General features: G+C 35.8%; 1 protein-coding gene across 6 annotated transcripts in view; it reads left to right on the top strand.

The window, feature by feature from the left end:
• Nucleotides 1–17,176, top strand: part of KCNIP1 (potassium voltage-gated channel interacting protein 1) — a 567,622-nt gene that overhangs the window by 482,612 nt on the left and 67,834 nt on the right. The window contains exon 1 of one of the 6 annotated variants that reach the window (XM_034405918.3): nt 3,249–3,861. The exons of the other annotated variants lie outside the window; for them this stretch is intronic. Within the exon in view, the coding sequence (XP_034261809.1) occupies nt 3,753–3,861 (109 nt within the window). The 5' untranslated portion in view covers nt 3,249–3,752. Of the gene's footprint in view, nt 1–3,248; nt 3,862–17,176 lie in introns of those variants that run through there. 6 annotated transcript variants of the gene reach the window in all.

Below are 17,176 nucleotides of genomic sequence, written 5' to 3' on the forward strand. Positions count from 1 at the left end.
GTAATTTAACATGAAAATCTGAACAATTGCAGGAATTCTACCCATAACTGATTGCTCCTCCTTAGAGCTATCAAATCGAACTAGATACAGGTTCCTAAGTATCAACTTCCATTCCTGGAATATTGTATCATCAGGGAAGATGATTTATCACAAACGATGAAATATCAGAAAGAAATATTAAGTTCTGGAACACTACACTAGTTATTTATACTGGAGAAAACTTAAATAATAATAATTCCAATTCTATAACTAAGCAAGGTTATTACTCCTTTTTCTGAAATGGTACTGGGTCCTGCAAGGAAAATATAATCTGGAAATACAGATTCTTTTGTGAGAAATGGGAAGGTACTTGATAGAGATAGAGATAGAGATAGAGATAGAGACAGAGATGAAGATACGGTCTGTTGTCTTGCAATGGTGTTGGGAAGGTTTGAAATATTAAAAGCATTTTCAACCAGAAACCACAGTGGGCAGAAAAATTAGTAGACAGCACTTCAGGAATAGGGATTCTATCATATATCCTTGATGTTTCCCATGTCTGTTGTTAACTAGGAAGGATCTGGCTTCACAATTGCACACAGTTCCTGGGTGGGAGTATCAAGAGTAGAAAACAGAATGTAAAATCCATGACACAGCTGACAAATCTGATTCATTTCTTGTGTTCTTCCTCTGCCTGGAAGGAACCAAGCTTTTGAAAAATTGCATGCTCTCAAGTGCCAGATGAACTGATATGCCAATGCACTTAAAATGGCAATGCCTATTTATTTCTTGCTTGAAGATCATAAGTAACTCAAGTTGGGCTCCACAATAAGCATCCTTGAAAAGCTTATTAGACTCAAGCTTTAAGACTTTTCTCAACTAAGCAGTGCATTTGGATTCTTGGGTTTAAAGAATGTGATCTCATAGAAAAATGGGATGGCAATCTGATAAATAATGTAACAAATTGGATGTATTATTATATCAGATGGCACTTCAGAAAACGCTTTCGTTATTTCTTCTGTCTTTTAAGATAACACTTTCAATTTTTTTCTTTTCTGGATGAATATCTCAGTATTCTTGAACTTTTGCAAAAGAAAAAAAATGTAATCTTTTATTAAGAATTGGTCTGAAACTCACCTTGATTAGACATTTTACTTTTCAAGTGATTTTAACACATTTTTTTTTAAAAAAATAAGCTATCCAGTTATACCTACCTAGGAATGACATTTTATGGCATTACCGAATAGATTTTGAAAAGCATAGCTGACCACGCTAAGAATGAAATAATGCTGTGCATGCCAGTCCTTTCATGTCACCACACACAAAACCCATCCTCTCATTTTTAGATTTTGCAGCATTGAATAACAATATCTGAATAGGAAATTTATATAGTGTTCAATGGAACACAAGCAGAAATCTCATATTGTTTCTGCCTATGCATTGGATGGAAATGTTGAGAGTTAAAATAACCAGGAAGCAGCAAAAAGGCTAAAATCCACATAAGTGTTTAAATTGGATTGACAAGATTGACCTTTAAGTGGTGTGTTTGCTGTGTAAGATAGCACACAAATATGCAGACACATTTCATCATTATTCTTTAATAGTATCATTTCCATTCTGCATTTGCTATTCATATCTAATTTAACACTGCAGCAATGTTCTAAGTTATTTTTTTCCCAAGATTCAATGAAAATATAATTTGATTAAAGAAAGAAAGAAAGGACATACATGAAAGTATGTATGATGACTCCCTGATATATGAGCTTATGTAGTTAGAGAATTACATTTTTCTTTTTAATTTGATTTATATGCCGCCCTTCTCTGGAGACTCAGGGCAGCTTACAATGCGTTAAGCAATAGCCTTCATACTTTTGTATATTTATACAAAGTCAGATTATTGCCCCCACAATTCGGGTCATCATTTTACCTACCTTAGAAAGGATGGAAGGCTGAGTCAACATTGAGCCTGGTGAGATTTGAACTTGCAGTAATTGCAGGCAGCTGATGTTAATAACAGTGCTTTAGTCTGCTGCGCCACCAGGGCTCTCCAAGATCTTTATACTCTTTCAGTATTATCCAAGGGACATATTTTTAGGATTTTTAAAAGAAGGAATTTAAACCAACAAAAATTTGAAATAAATACATGTATACTAAGACCAGACCTTTTGACTATATTTTTTAAAAAATCTAATATATGTTAAGAATTATGTGAAATGCAACCCAAAAGTTATGATCTTAAAGGAATACAATAGCATAAAGTTAGCACAAATGTAACCTAACAGAATAACAGAGTTGGAAGGGACCTTGGAGGTCTTCTAGCCCAAACCCTGCTCATGCAGGAAACCATATGCTATTTCAGACAAATGCTTGTCCAGTCTTTTCTTACAAGCCTGCAGTGTTAGAGCACTCACAACTTCTGGAGGCATATCATTCCACCGATTAATGTTCTGTCAGGAAATTTCTCAAGAAATTTCTCCTTTCACTAAGCAAATACATAAGGTGTAGATAATTTTAAAAAATCTGCATAGAAAAATATGTTAGTGGAATTGGAATCGGATAGCTGTGTCCCGTTGTCTTAACATTTAAAATTAAATAAGACATGCTTACATGGAACATAAATTTTCATGAACAAAAACAATTATCAGCTTCCAGTTCTCCAGGCTACAGTTCTGACATCTAAAAACATAGGCTGGATGGAAGACTGATTTAACCATCTGGGGAAAAAAAAGACAACACAAGCACAAATATCTGATATGAATGGGGCAGAGTCAGCAGCCTTTTCAGACACCGGATAACCAGTTTTAATAAAAATAATTTTAGTGAAGCTGAAATTATTCTAGAAAATTATGGGATGCTTGCTGGATATGTGGCGATGCTTCCAGGCACGAACTCTAAAATCTTGGATTTCAGCATTTAAAAATGGAAGATCTATTCTATCCATAGTCCTAAAAGGCTTATTAATAAGGCTTGACTTGACTGATGAGGGCCTCGTTATTAAACAATAACTTATCATTTATTAAAGGACAAAATACATATGCTTTGGCTGACTGGGGACATATTAAAATAAGTTAATAAGTTACCATCTCCCTGTTTTTACATTTATTGACCAATAGTGGAACTGAGGAACTGGATGACTAGTAGTAGTGTCAGCAGTAAGTGAGGCAGAGGTTGTGCTTAGCTCGGTCTTGCAACTTCTTCAGCTGACCCCTGGGCATATTTGAAGCCCTCAGTTGGACCAGCTGCATATTTCCGAATGGAAGTCTTGAGACTCAGATATCTTACTTGGAGCATCGAGAAGTGTATAATAGGGGAAAGGGAACTGGGGAGAGATTTCCTACCACATCTTCCAACGTACAAAGCAAGGAAAGCTAGAAGAAAAAGAGTTAAACAAATAATCCCTAGTGGAAAATAACAGCTCCACCACAGACACTGCTGTATGACTAGCAATGTGGAGTTTTGTTCTAAATGAACGATACAAACTGCTCTGGAGAGGCAGAGAGAGAGAGACTAAATCATCAGTTAAAATATAGAAATGATAAGCCTTAAGAGTGTGTATTAGGGGAGGAGGGGAGGAGAAAGAAGAGGGAAACAGGCAAAGGGTGAGATTCTCACTCCCGCACACACGGAGAGAAGCAGAGGGATGAATGAAGGAAAATGAGGCTTGCACTAACAGAGCAGCAGGAAGAAAGGCATCAAACGGCTGGTTTTCCCCCTGCTTTCGACTCCTGCCTGCCGTTTTCTTAGCATACCAGATCGGTGTGCTACTTTAAAGGATGTGGAGCAAAGGCGAGTCGGAAGGGCTCCAGACTTTAGGGATTGTGGTGGTGATTTGTTCTTCTCTGAAACTTTTGCATTACCTTGGACTAATAGACTTGTCAGATGGTAAGAAACTCTACAACTTTTATTCGCTCCTCAAAACTTGATGCAGCTGTTTGTGTATGTGTGTGTATGTGAATATGATATAATTAATATCGTCTAATGTAATGTTAATAATGTGCTGAGATTTAAGCCTTATGCCCATTCACTGGGAGTTACGGTAAGCTCATCAAACTCTTGAGTTTAGATTCATAGTATTGTGGCACAAATGTGTTTTTTTTGGGGGGGGAGGGGGATCAGTTTTATTTTTATATATCCTTCCAACTGAATTCTGCAGTGCTGAATGTTGCTTTGTACTTTTTGCAGGCTTCTGGGATTCTCACTGAGGAAAGATTTAACTTTTTTAAAAAAATGTATATAAAAGTGTCATCCTCCTTCCATTACAATTCACTTTACTACCCTGAGTTCTTGTTTAGTGGAATATGCCTCCCTTGGGATATCTGTACATCATTGAACTTTAGGAGTACAGTGTTTGACAGAGAGAAGCATTAGTGATGCCTTAACTGCCTGGATCTAAGCACGTTTTCTTCCCAAGTAAGTCTCAGTCAGCTCTGGAGGACATGCCTCTTGAAAAAGTACAAAAGGTGACGAGAAAGAGTATGAAGAGTAAAGGAGGAGGAGTCTGCATTTGGTACAAAGAACACTTTAACAAATTAGTGATAGAAATAATACAGTAACTTTTACATTAAATACATTTTCCCTCCCTTTGTTAAAAATGTTGGATGCTAGTTTGTTGTTTGATATTAATAGTTTACATGGCATTTAGCAGCCAAATTCCATACTTCCATTGAATGTGTTCCCATTGGAACACATTCCCATGTGGCATAAAAAACAACAATAGATATCTGTTGACATGCTAGTGCTTAAAATTAAAATAAATTTATCTAGGGAAATCTTTGAACCTTTGTTCTTGAATTTATACGGTATCCAGCAAGAATTAAATATAAAACAGAGATACAGATGATTGCTTGGTATTCAGTTAGTGAGAAATGTGTTCTATCATCTATCATGCGAAAGAGCAGATCTCTCTTATATAAACTGTTGTTGTGTCTCTATATAGAGTTTTTTTAAATTGCCTTGGGCTCCAAAGAAATAGCAAGGCTACCCTATACTTTTTCTTTTTAAAAAAAATCTAGATATTGTGTAGATTGTTCATACATGTTTACATACTGTAAACATGAATGTAGATCACATTACCCTGATATGAAATTAAATCTAACAGGGAACTTATCAAATGGAAAGGCTAGAATAATGTAGATGCTATGAAGGAAAGGACTCACCTGGGTGGACTGTGGGTGGAAAGCAGAACTGTGTGGGATTCCATAGGAGCTTATGTTTTGGAATACCATCCATATGAGTGCAAGACTCCCCCCCACTCTTCTTTATGGTAAATTTATGGTAAATCCATCTGTGAACGTCTGTGGTTACCTGGAAGATAAATCAGTTGTCAATAAGCTGTTACGATATAAATCAAAGTACTGTAATAACTTCATAGAGGAAGCTATAATGTAATACATATGCCAAAGTATATATGAGGGCATGATTGCATTTTAAAACCATTGAATTGCTGCTGTTATAAAATCCTGGATTAGATAAATATTTGAAACTATTTAGCTTTGGAGTAGCACCATTCAACTTCATTCAAATCCTGCAATTTCATTTACATATAATATTTGCAGGAACCAGCATGCACTAATCCAACATCTCTCGGTGCTAATAGACTACATCTCTTGTACTGCTCTGGTTGTTAATTGCAGCTACCTCTTGGTTGTAAAAGTGTCCTCCTAGGATTTGGCAGTATGTTTTGCAACATGCTGTTAAATAGCTTCAGTGTTCTGGTTTTATTTTTCTCTCTAGCCTTCTAAAATTTCTAACTGGAGTCCAAAGCCATGCCAAAGAGCAAGTATATGAAAAGAATCTCCCAGAATGAATGAATTCTATTTGCAATGATGTCGTGGAATTAAGCAGACAAAAGTTCCAGACTAGCCTTTCTCTTCTTAGTTTCCTTCAAATATGTTGGGATGCAAGAATTATAATTCCAAAACTTTTGAAAGTAGATGTTTATAGAGTATTGGAGCAGTGAGTGTGATTATAAATTTGTCTCCAATCCAATGTTTGGGTGAAAGTAAACTAGTCAAAAATATTAGTAAGACCACAGCAGGAAAATTTATATTGGAGCAAACATAAGGAAAAATATACATGCTTTACGCAAAGGAAGGTATTGTTTAATTAATGTTCTACAAGGTCCTATTTTTTTAAAAAAATAAATAAAATTATGGCATTTCTAGACTCTATAGGTCAGGGCTGTCAAACTCATGGTCCACAGGCCAGTTGCATCACACGCTGGCCACACCCATACCTGGTTTAGCGAAGGGGAATACATCACATGATGACGTCATGATGCCACGAGTTGGACACCCCTGCGCTAGGTGACAAATTATTGAGTGAGCAAACTTGGGAGGGGGGAATTAAAGTTAATGATGTTTATTTATAATATTAATTTGGTTACAAAATATTGTAGCCTATCATCACCCTTAGGTGATATTTATCTATCCTGTTTAGAGTTTATCTATCCTGTTTAGAGTTCTAGGTGCCCTAGAACAAGAGCTTTGAAGAGCTCTTCACCTATTTGGCTGAAAGATATATAATCATAGATTTCCCCCACCAAGATAACATGTATCCATGTTTTCCCTCTCCTTAATTTTCTTTACTTTTTTGAAAAAGGCAAATTTTCAACTGACATTCTAAGCAATTGCTTTCAGTCATAACTCTAATTGGCAGTCACTTGACCCTTTAAAATTCCCTACAACACCCAGCATGATATATGTATTGCAGAGTGAAGAAATTATTTTATTTTGAGATGGGCCTCATTTGTTTTCTTATATAAGAACTCAGCCATGTAAACTTTGTAGTAAAGTACATGCAACTTTTTTTTAAAAAAAAGCAAAGAATATATATGAATTTAAAATACTAACACCCTGCTAAGTGAGTCACAGTCATAATTTGAGGGAAGAGCTATTCGTTTCATCTAGTCCTGCCTGGTGCCTTTTGAACTCTTGTGTTAGGAGAATACTAGTACAGCTTCATTGTAATAGTGACTCTTTTCTAGCATAGCAGCAGTGAGTGTGATTGAATATAGCCACCGATCATCTTTGGAGATCTTCTGTGTTTCCTTGTCTTGATAATCCCATTTTATTCTGTGCTTTTTCATTTTATTCCCTTAGAGGATTGTTTGGGGAAGACTTAATCCCAGGGTTGAAAGGTTCAAAGAACAGGGATACAGGTTGGATTCACAAATGATCTGGTACAATACTGGATTAAAACTGATCTTTCATCACAATATGACTAGATTTATTAGTTTACAGACCTTATTGGATCCTTAATCAATCTAATTAATCTTGTTGTGTAAATTTTAAAATTTTACATTTTTAAAAAAGAAATAACAGGAAAAGTCCTATGTAATGGTAAAACATGCATGTACACACACATATAGATACACAAATTCTAAATTGACTCCTTAAATTTGCTGTACTTTATCAAAGAATTAGCTTCAAATTCTGATTTTTTTTTCTTATTCAAATGTAATATAGAGATACTTGAAATAAATTAATAATGTAAACTGAAAAGCTACATCTTGTTTGATACTATAGCTGTTCTCATTGCCTCACAGGAATATGATAGATGTGCCAAGGTTTTATCATATATTCAGGAATTGCAAGGTAGGAAAATTTACATTCCATACTAGATAATTGCAAACTGTGGTGAAACTCACTAGTTTAAAATGAGGTTTCAAACTCTATAAAATGCCTTATCATGAACATAAAAACAGAGAGGGGAAAAAATCAATAATAAGAGCACTGAAGATGGTTCCCCCTTGTTGTTTAAATCATTTTCTGTTAAATCTGTTGAATCATGCGTGTTTTGATGATCATGATAATATAATAGACTAGGCTACATGCACTCATCTGGGAATAAGACTCACTGAATTTAATGAGACTTATTTCTGATAAGATGCAGATATGTTTTTTTTTTAATCTAATGGATCATTGTCTGAGGTTTCTAAAAAGATTAAACAAAAATACTTCATCCAAATATGCTTCCTAAGATTTACATAAAAGTATATATTGATAAGTACCTCTGAATATTTATGTAGCAAGGACATGTGGAATATTTCAACTTTAAATTGTTCTATCTCAAAATGGCCAATATGAGCATTCCAGCTTCAAAACAAAACCCAGCCTTTTGAGTGGCATTGCTTTGCATGTTGTCATTTCTAAAACTGTCGCTGGAGGCTTAAAACTCTTCCATGCAAATAATTGCTTTCTTATATTCTTAAGAATAAAGACATTGAACAGGAGAGCAAATGATCTTAGTGAGACCAAAACATCAAGAGGCGTCTAGTGGCATCAATTCTGACTAACACATTTCATTAAAAGTGCTGTGAGCCACAGCTCATGAAAGTGTGTCTTTTAATATAAGGTTTTGTCCGATTTACCTAATTTTTGGCTACCTTAGATTAATATGGCTCGCCTTCTACAATGTAATCAGTAAGAACAAGGAAGATTTTTCTCTGGCCTTTCGACATAACTAATATTCACTGATACATTGAGAGAATTTTAGCAGGCCAAGCAGCAAGAAAGTTTTCATTTACTTAGCTCTGGTGGATCAGTTTAATGAGTTTGGTTCTTATTCCTTGCCAGAGCCACTGTCAAACAACTGGGTAATTTTTTATTTCTCTTAAATATTATATATACTCTTGAGAGGTGTTAATATTGATAAAATGGCACAATAAGATATAGAGTCTTCACTGAGAAGCTTTGTTTACTTTTCTGGAAAGTGCAGGCTGCAAAGAGTTAGCTTTTGATGTGGCAGATTCTTAGATCTCCCATTATGGTGTCTTGTTTCTATCAAAAGTCTATTCTCCAGAAGAAGAAAGTATAATAAAGAGGTCCTAAGAGATTTGTCAGGTATTGAAGATGATATATGTGACTTGTAAAGATACGAAGTTTCTAACCAGATGCCTGGGACTTAGGAACAGGAAAAAGTTGCAATGTTTTTAGGATTTGGGTCAGAAAATATTTTATATTGTAGACTAGAGCAATGCTATTTTAGGCTACAGCAACAAATTTTATATTTTAGGCCAGAACATTAGTCCATATAACTCAGTACTGACTAGCAGTCATTTCCATGAAGATAATGGCACTGAACCTGGGACATTCTGAATGGAATTCAATTATTGATTTGCAATCTTTGCTGATCTAAATTAACTTGTGTTGGTTGATTCATTTGAATAATCCTTTTTTGGTATGTATAGTTTTATAAGAGGAACCAATCTGTGTTTTTTGTACCAAAATGTTTTTGGTGTAGATCTATTTGTTTTGTATTGAAATATATAAAAATAGAAATGATGCAACTGAGTATCTTTTATCATCTCCTGAGTCCTTGAATTTCATTTTTATTTTTATTCATTTAGAATACTGACAATCTGAGTATGGTTAGAATCATGAGAAATGGGGTGATGGCATTAGGTAGATTTTTTTTTTATTTCTGTCCATTAAAAGAAATATTTCCTTAAGAACAGTGAAAATGTAAAGCAGAACAATATAGAAGTGAAATTAGTTTAAATGGTGGGTTATTTATTCTTTAAATAAAATTCTTCCACAAAATATTGTTTGTTCAAGCAATATTGTTTAGCATCTTTTAATTTTTAATGCTTTTAAAGTTTTTTTTTACATTTAAATTTTTTATAGTCTGCTTTTATATTTTAAACCACCCAGAGGTGCTTGACAGTGAGATGGGCAGGATATATATTTAATAAATAAAAATAAATCAATAAAAACAAATCCTATTCCACTGCTGTTTTTAAATCCTTTAAGAAAAGTTCATTTTCAGTAATATTTTATCAATTAAGAAGGGTATTACATTTACTGAAATTGCTAGCATTTTCATACCATGCTCAGCATAATTCCTGAAATGAGTAGAAACATAATAATCTAATGGTGCATGACATAAAGCCATGTTTTTGAGCAATCTAGATAGATTTCATCTTGTCGTTTGTCCCAGTGGGCAGTTGACTAGAAAGTGCTGTCAGCTTTTTATAAAGGGGGGGGGGAGAATATAATGTCCAATTAGTTCCAGGGAAAAATGTATATGTTTCTATCAACACATGGGCATTCACTGCTTGTCAATCAGCTTTATATTTACATTTTACATGCTTTATTTTCCCTGGTGCACTACCAATTATTATCAGACTCTCCTTCCTATATTAGCTATAGAGGATATTGTTGCAATTTAACTGCAGAATATCAAGCTACCCCTCAGATGCAAACCCATTATTCTTAAGATTTTAAAATATTTTTTAATTAATTTAAAAATCACATTTTTCTATTCAATAGCTTAGGCTTTATGCACATCCTTCTAAATAACACAAAGAGTTTGCATATGTCTGAAATATTGTGTTCTTATATGAGGTTATGAAAAGGCTAGCTGCTGGTTTTAGAGACATTAGCTTTTAAGGAGCTCAGAGCTACACTGCAGTTCAACTGCCTTTTGAGACAAAATATGCAAGTGCAGATAAAATATGAGAGGTTTAATTTTGCAATTATCTTCTGCTTGGTTACTATTCTTGTAACTTTATGAACCGAGCCAATCTGTTGCACCCTTTTCCATTCTCATATTTAATTAGCTGTATTTTTGTAACACAATAGTTGCATGGGTATTATATACAGGTACTGCAATTTTCAGCAATCACACATTTCCCAACTTCATGTCTTCCAAATATGCTGGGTTTCATCCTCCATAATCTCAGCGAACCAGCATATTTTTCCAATACAGCATTGAGCTACAGTCTTTCACTAATTTCATTTTCTAAGAAAGCCTACAGGAAGTAAGTGAAGTTCAAAGGATGATGATGTTGTGGCCTGTCGGCGGCCAGCAAAGCTGGCAGCAGAGTCAAACAGTGAGGAGGTTGGGGAGGAACATGGGCCAGTCCTGGGGGCTGGGGAAAGCTCGGATGAAGGCTCTGCGTTGGAGGCAGAGAAGGAGCTAAACAGCAGTGAGGCAGAGGAACAGCTGGAGCCTGTTCCCAGTGTACGCATGCACAGAGCTGCCAGAAGACATGAACAACTAAGAAAGCAGGGTCGACTTGGGAGTAAAGCCATACCTTGGAGGTGATTGGCCCCTCCCTAAGAAACAAAAAATGAGTGAATGGGAAATGGACTTTTGCAGGAAACAGTTCATTCGTTTGTTTGTTTCAAGAAACTGTGACTCTAAGAGACTCTGCCAAGTTTTGCCTTACACTGCCTTTGGAAACTAGTTATCTGGCAACTTTCCAAGTGAGATAAGGTTTGTGTTGATAAATATTCCTTTGAAAGACTGTTTGCCAAGCCTTGCTGACTGTGAATGAAAGGAATTCACAGTCTTGTAAACAAAATGAGTTTTGCCGGGACCAAGACTCTGCTTCATACTTTTTAAGGAAGCCTAGGTCAGAACAGATGAGGCTAAAGCCTGGAAGATTATTTGGCTGCATTGTTTTCTTTTTCTAATGAAGAGGAACACAAAAAGTTGGCTCAGGTGGGGAATCTGGTGTAATGAAAGGAGGTGTTCATAGACACCAGCCTACCCTTCCCAGAATAGAGTCGTAAAAGCTCAGCACTAGTTCTAACTTTTACAAAAGGTTCTATTGTAGCACATAATTAGACATCATTTAAAGAAGAGAACTGGAAGTTATTTCTCCTAGATCTACACAGGAACTTGACAAAGCATGAACAACTTTCCTTATCCAAATGAAACCTATAACTTCAATAAGGCTGATCCCTGAGAGTTTCATAAATCACCTGCTTTTCTGCTTGTCTACCACCTGACAGATTGTAACATTTATCAGCTGGGCTCTATCTGTTGAAAAATTATTCAGTCCTAGAAATTTTATCATCTTATGTTAGTGTCCATGAGTTGTTATTCCTCATTTATAGATAGGAGAGGGAGAAAGAGAGAGGGGGGCATCACGATAGCATTAGGTAGAAATCTCCATTATACATTATATTTTTGTAGATTTCCTTTTATTCCCAGTAGTTATTTAATGTAATTTCAGTAAGCTAATTAGCTGATGTAACTTAATTTGGTTTTCCATTCAATAAAAAAAAGTCCTGCTTTTTGGTAATAGGAGTAGATTTATTCCAAATGTAATTCCAAAACTGCTTTCATGCTCTTTCTTCTGTCTGCACAACACTGGAATTCTATAACTCTCTTAAGATTGAATTCCCATTATAATAAAGAGTTGGGCTAGACTGCTTGTTGGATAACTTGGGCCTCTTGAAAATATGACAAGAGTCTTTGTCAGCATTTCCCCTAGGTTCTGCCTCATTACATTTTCCTCTTGCTGAAGAAAATGTAAATCAGCACTCTTATTAGGAGAAAGTTCATCTGGAGGTGGCATAGCTTTTGACAGAAACATTTTAGAGATCCTCTGAGGCCTATATCCTAGCTGGAGGTTGGTTGGGCTAAAAAGGCTGTATTCCTCACAGATGAGACAAGATACAGCTAATCACCCATATTCTTTCTTTCTCTCCCCCTTTCTTTTACTTATTTTCTTTATTTTTTTCTTGACAATTTTTTATTGAAGTTGACTTAAAAGACTCAGCTGCCAGCAACAGAAATCTCCTTCCATCATTTTCACTTTCATAGTTCATTGGGGGGGGGGGGGGAGAGAGAGAGAGAGAGAGAGAGAGAGAGAGAGAGAGAGAGAGAGCGCTACCAAAGAAAAACAAAGAAAATGAAATTCTTCCTAAACAATTTGGATTCCATGTGAACCCTATGCAATTTCTCCTCCTGCTGTAGGTGATTTCATTTGAGTTTTTTTATAAATCACATAGAGAACCTCTTGCCTCCATAAAATGGGAGTGCAGTATCCTAAACGATTTCTCTCTCTCTCCTCCCTCCACTGCATTCTGACCTGCCCACTTCATTTACTTCATAGACCCCCATTAATTTTACTAGAAATAAATGGCTAGAGAACTCTTGACTTGACTATACAGTATTATGTTTCCAAACTCTACAAACTAACCACATAGAGGTGGTAAGCTGGAGTCTCATGCTGTTTTAGCCTTTCAAGCTGGCTTTATTTCACATTTCAATAGGTATGGGTTTAAATGAGCTATTGATTTCTGCCACTTCGTATGCAAAGGACATATTCCTGATCTCTTAATCCCTAAGGGATTAGTACATTCTTACCATTACACTGAAGGTATTAATGATTTAAATTACTTACTGCATTATTACACAATGCAACTATTAAACTTTTCTGCCTCCATTGTATTTTAAAATTCCTCATGCAGTATATGCAGACCCAAACACTCTTTTTAAGTTGGTTGTTATTGTTTACATTTATAACCATCTAACTGAAGATCAATTCTAATGCCAAGAGTTGTTGTTGTTGTTGTTGTTTTGCTTCCATAAGATATAATTCTAGTGACACATAACAAAGATCTCTGCTTTGAAATGGGCTGGCAAATCCAAAATAGTATATATCAACTCATAATGCCAACAAATGAAGGCTGATTTAGGTTCCTTTCACAAATGGAAGTATGATTTAGACAGATGTTATGTGCAGGTAGACAGGCAGAAGAGGACAACTGGGGGGGGGGATAAGGCTTTATATAAGGAGACCTGGCTAAGAAGAACATCCAATCCCATTTTGAAAGGATCGTCAATCTTATTGTTAAGGGAATGAGTAATACTGCTTGTCTATTTCTGTGGTGTCCATTTCTATAATACACTGCTTTTGGATTTTGTACATCATAATGTCTTTGAAAGATACACTCCTTGTAATAGGGACAGCTGCTTAATCTGAATCTGAAGTTCTGTTTCAGATTTTGTTTTTTGTTTTTTCTGAGTAACAGGAATTGAGCAGGAACCTTCCACGGGAAAAGGCAATACTCTAGAGCCTTTTCTCAGAACAACCAGAAAACTGAAAGGTTCAGAGCTAAACCTGCAGCAGAAATTTAGAAGCAGTTTGTGTCAAAGGTCTTCTACTAAAGCTTTCTTTTCTGTAGGAAGTCTGTTTTTCCTTCCTTGTTTAGTACTCAGTACTTGCCTGAAGTATTTTAATCATCAGCTTTTCTTTTAATATAAGTACAGGTTTGTTCAGATGGTTTTTGTGTATGTTGAGCTGTAATTCGGATAGTAGTTTAGATATGTAGAAAATTGATAATATACAGGTAGACCTTGACTTACAACAGTTCTGACTGTTCAAAGTTACAACAAGTGACTTATGATCATTTTTCACAGTTATGATCTTTGCAGCATCCCCATGATCATGTGATCAAAATTCAGATACTTCACAACTGGTTCCTATTTATGATGGTTGCTGTCTCCCAAGGTCATGGGGTCATCATCTTTTGCGAGCTCCTGGGGTCAATGGGGAAACCGGATTTACTTAATAACCAGGTTATTAACTTACCAAATGCAGTGATGCACTTAACAACTGTGGCGAGAAAGGTCATAAAATGGGATAAAATTCACCTAGCAAATATCTCACTTAAGAACAGAAAGTTTGTGCTCAATTTTAGTTGTAAGTCGACGGATACCTGTACTTAGTTTTCTTCATTGTTTTGGGTTTTGGTTTTGGCTTTTAGAAAATAAAGGCTTGTATGACCTTAGATACCATGAGAATAGATAAGCACATGAATGTTCAAAAATCTTTTCAATGTTCACCTTAAGCATATACATCATCGTGCACTTAGCTGAAGAATGCTTTACTATTAGTTCCAAGAATCTCAGGGACTCTCTTCACATCCAACATAAGCTGAACAATCTTCCCAAATGCATAAGATGTTGGAATTGGATCTGGGAGATTCATTCTCAGTTGCAAAAATGCACAAGACAACTTTGATCCAATTATTATCTCTTACCCTAGCCTACCCTAAAGGATTAATACTATTGGAAAAATTGGAAGAGGCAGGAATTCAAGATGAATGGCAGGATATATATCTAATAAGATTAAAGTATATCCAGTCCCTCTGCTAAATTAATACTATTTATAAAAACTATGCTATCTACATTCAAAGCACATGCATCAGCACACTGATTCTACATGCAATTAGAGATGCTTGAATCATCTAATCAATGGAAATTCCAAGATGGCTACCTGATCATACCTTTCAGATAGATATGCAGGTTGAATCTTAATTACTCTCTGGATGTTCTGATATATTGTTTTGGGATGAAAAACGACAAGCACAGGAAATCAGGAGTCCAGGCAGTTCAAATACATATAGGTTTCTTGTATGCTAATGCTTTCAAGAATCTGAACCACTAACAGTCAAAGTGAATTGAGATAGGCAAGGGTCATGGAATTCAAGGTGGGCTGGACCTGTATCTTTTGTGGGCACAAAGGAACTAGAGACTCATGACATACTTAACCCCTCCATCAGGCTCTGCTAATCTACAAAAAATATCTAAAATTAACTGAAATGGGCTGTATATGTGCAGATTCCCAGATTAATGAGAAATGAAAAGAAATGGATATCTTGAGTATAAACATTAAGCAAATGTGAGATGGGTAACAGGACACCCCAATCACCCATCCTATTTCAGAGTGAGGAAGGAAAATTACATGCCTGAATGAAATAATTCTAGTTAACCAAAAGGAAGATGACTCTGGTATTATAAAGGTCCCTCCATGCCACCAAAGGAAGGAATAAATCTGCAAAAGCTGTGCGATGTAATTAATTTGTGGATGTGACATACTTGCTTAAATGTGAATGTGCTTGTGCATGTGGCTGTCAGTATACGTATCTACTTCCTAGAAGCTGCCTGACTAGAAAAGGTCAGGATCCAGTTTTTAAAAGAATATTCATTTAACTAATAAACGGGGGTTAAAATGAGGTGTCTACAAAATAGGATATCCTCTTCATAAAAGAAACTGATTTCCCAACTGCTTCTTCCAAAGGAGAAAAAGAAAAAGAGAGGATAAATGACTGGGAAGGAAAGAAAGTGAAATGAGATGCAGAACTGGAAGAAATGAGAAGAAGGGAATATAGGACTGGAAAAAGAAAGAAAGAAGGATCCAAAATTTAGATTTTACAAAAAAGAGTTAAAATCCCTCAGATTTCAAAGATAACCTCAGAAATGGCGGTATGCAGCCATTTGTTCCTCCCATCTGCTAATTTGTTTTTAAGAAAATCCTGAAGGTAAGATGTCTCACACGCAATTCTCCTTGTACAAGTCATTCACAAGGAGATCCACATAGGAACCAACCTGGCAGCCTCCAGTTGCTGAATGAGCAGTTTTGTCTGCCCAACCATTTTATCTCTGCAGTCAGTGATTGTATTAATTGGGACTTTCTATCTACACTACTGTATGCCTGCATTGTGAGAGCATAAGAAATTAAATGAGGCTGAAGAAGCGTTCTCTTGCTGAGGGATGTGAGAGAGCACAAAAGTATATTTTACCTTCCTCAGTTAAGACTGAACTATAGTTGCAGAACCTAAAAGCTGGCCCCTTCCTTTTCTGAACAATTAGTGTGATCACCCACAGGCAAAGACATTTCACAAAACTATGGCCACAGCGTGCCAATTAGGGCTCCCTGCATGTTCCTATATTCAGGACCTCTTGAACAATGGGAAATGACTCCCAAGTCTCTATCAAGAATGCATTGGTATTTTGTAAGTGCTACAGGATCATATTATGTGAGCAAAATGCATAGAGGATGGAAGAAGAGGCTAGATAAGTTAGTTACCCTCCTAAAGGCATTTTCATGTCTCTAGACACAGCATACCTAACCTAGCTCTTCAAAAGAGAAATGTTGCCTTACAGCATCTGACTTTGGTCCATTCCCCAGGGCAGAGGTAGTCTTTCAGTATCCAGATCATACTTTGCCCAAACATCATGCAGTTCATAAAAACATCTTCTGGCAATCTCTAGCCCTAACATTGAACTCATGGACTTTGAATAAGAACTGTCTAACATGATTGCTATAAAATCATCTTCCATACTTTAGAGAGCTTTGCTGCAGTTAAATCGCAGCAAAACAGATATAGTCCTTGAAATGTGGCCACCAAATTACCATTTTTAATGCTGCTAGGGGAAATGATTAAATAATGAGTATTCCTATTTACTGTATTTATTTTTATTACGTTTAAAATATAAGTGAAATCAAAGTTTTGTCTTACTGAGTTTTTTGCTCTGTTTGTTTTCTAGAGTATATCCTGCAGCGTATTACTCAAAATTCAGATCCAGTCATTTGCATTAAAAAAGCCAAAGCAAAATCCTGCATCCTCAGTTTAGGGGAAACTAATCAAAATCCTGCCAGCTTTACTGTTTA

Source organism: Pantherophis guttatus, chromosome 2 (assembly GCF_059756535.1).
Source record: "Pantherophis guttatus breed Tessera chromosome 2, ASM5975653v1, whole genome shotgun sequence".
NCBI lineage: Eukaryota > Metazoa > Chordata > Lepidosauria > Squamata > Colubridae > Pantherophis > Pantherophis guttatus.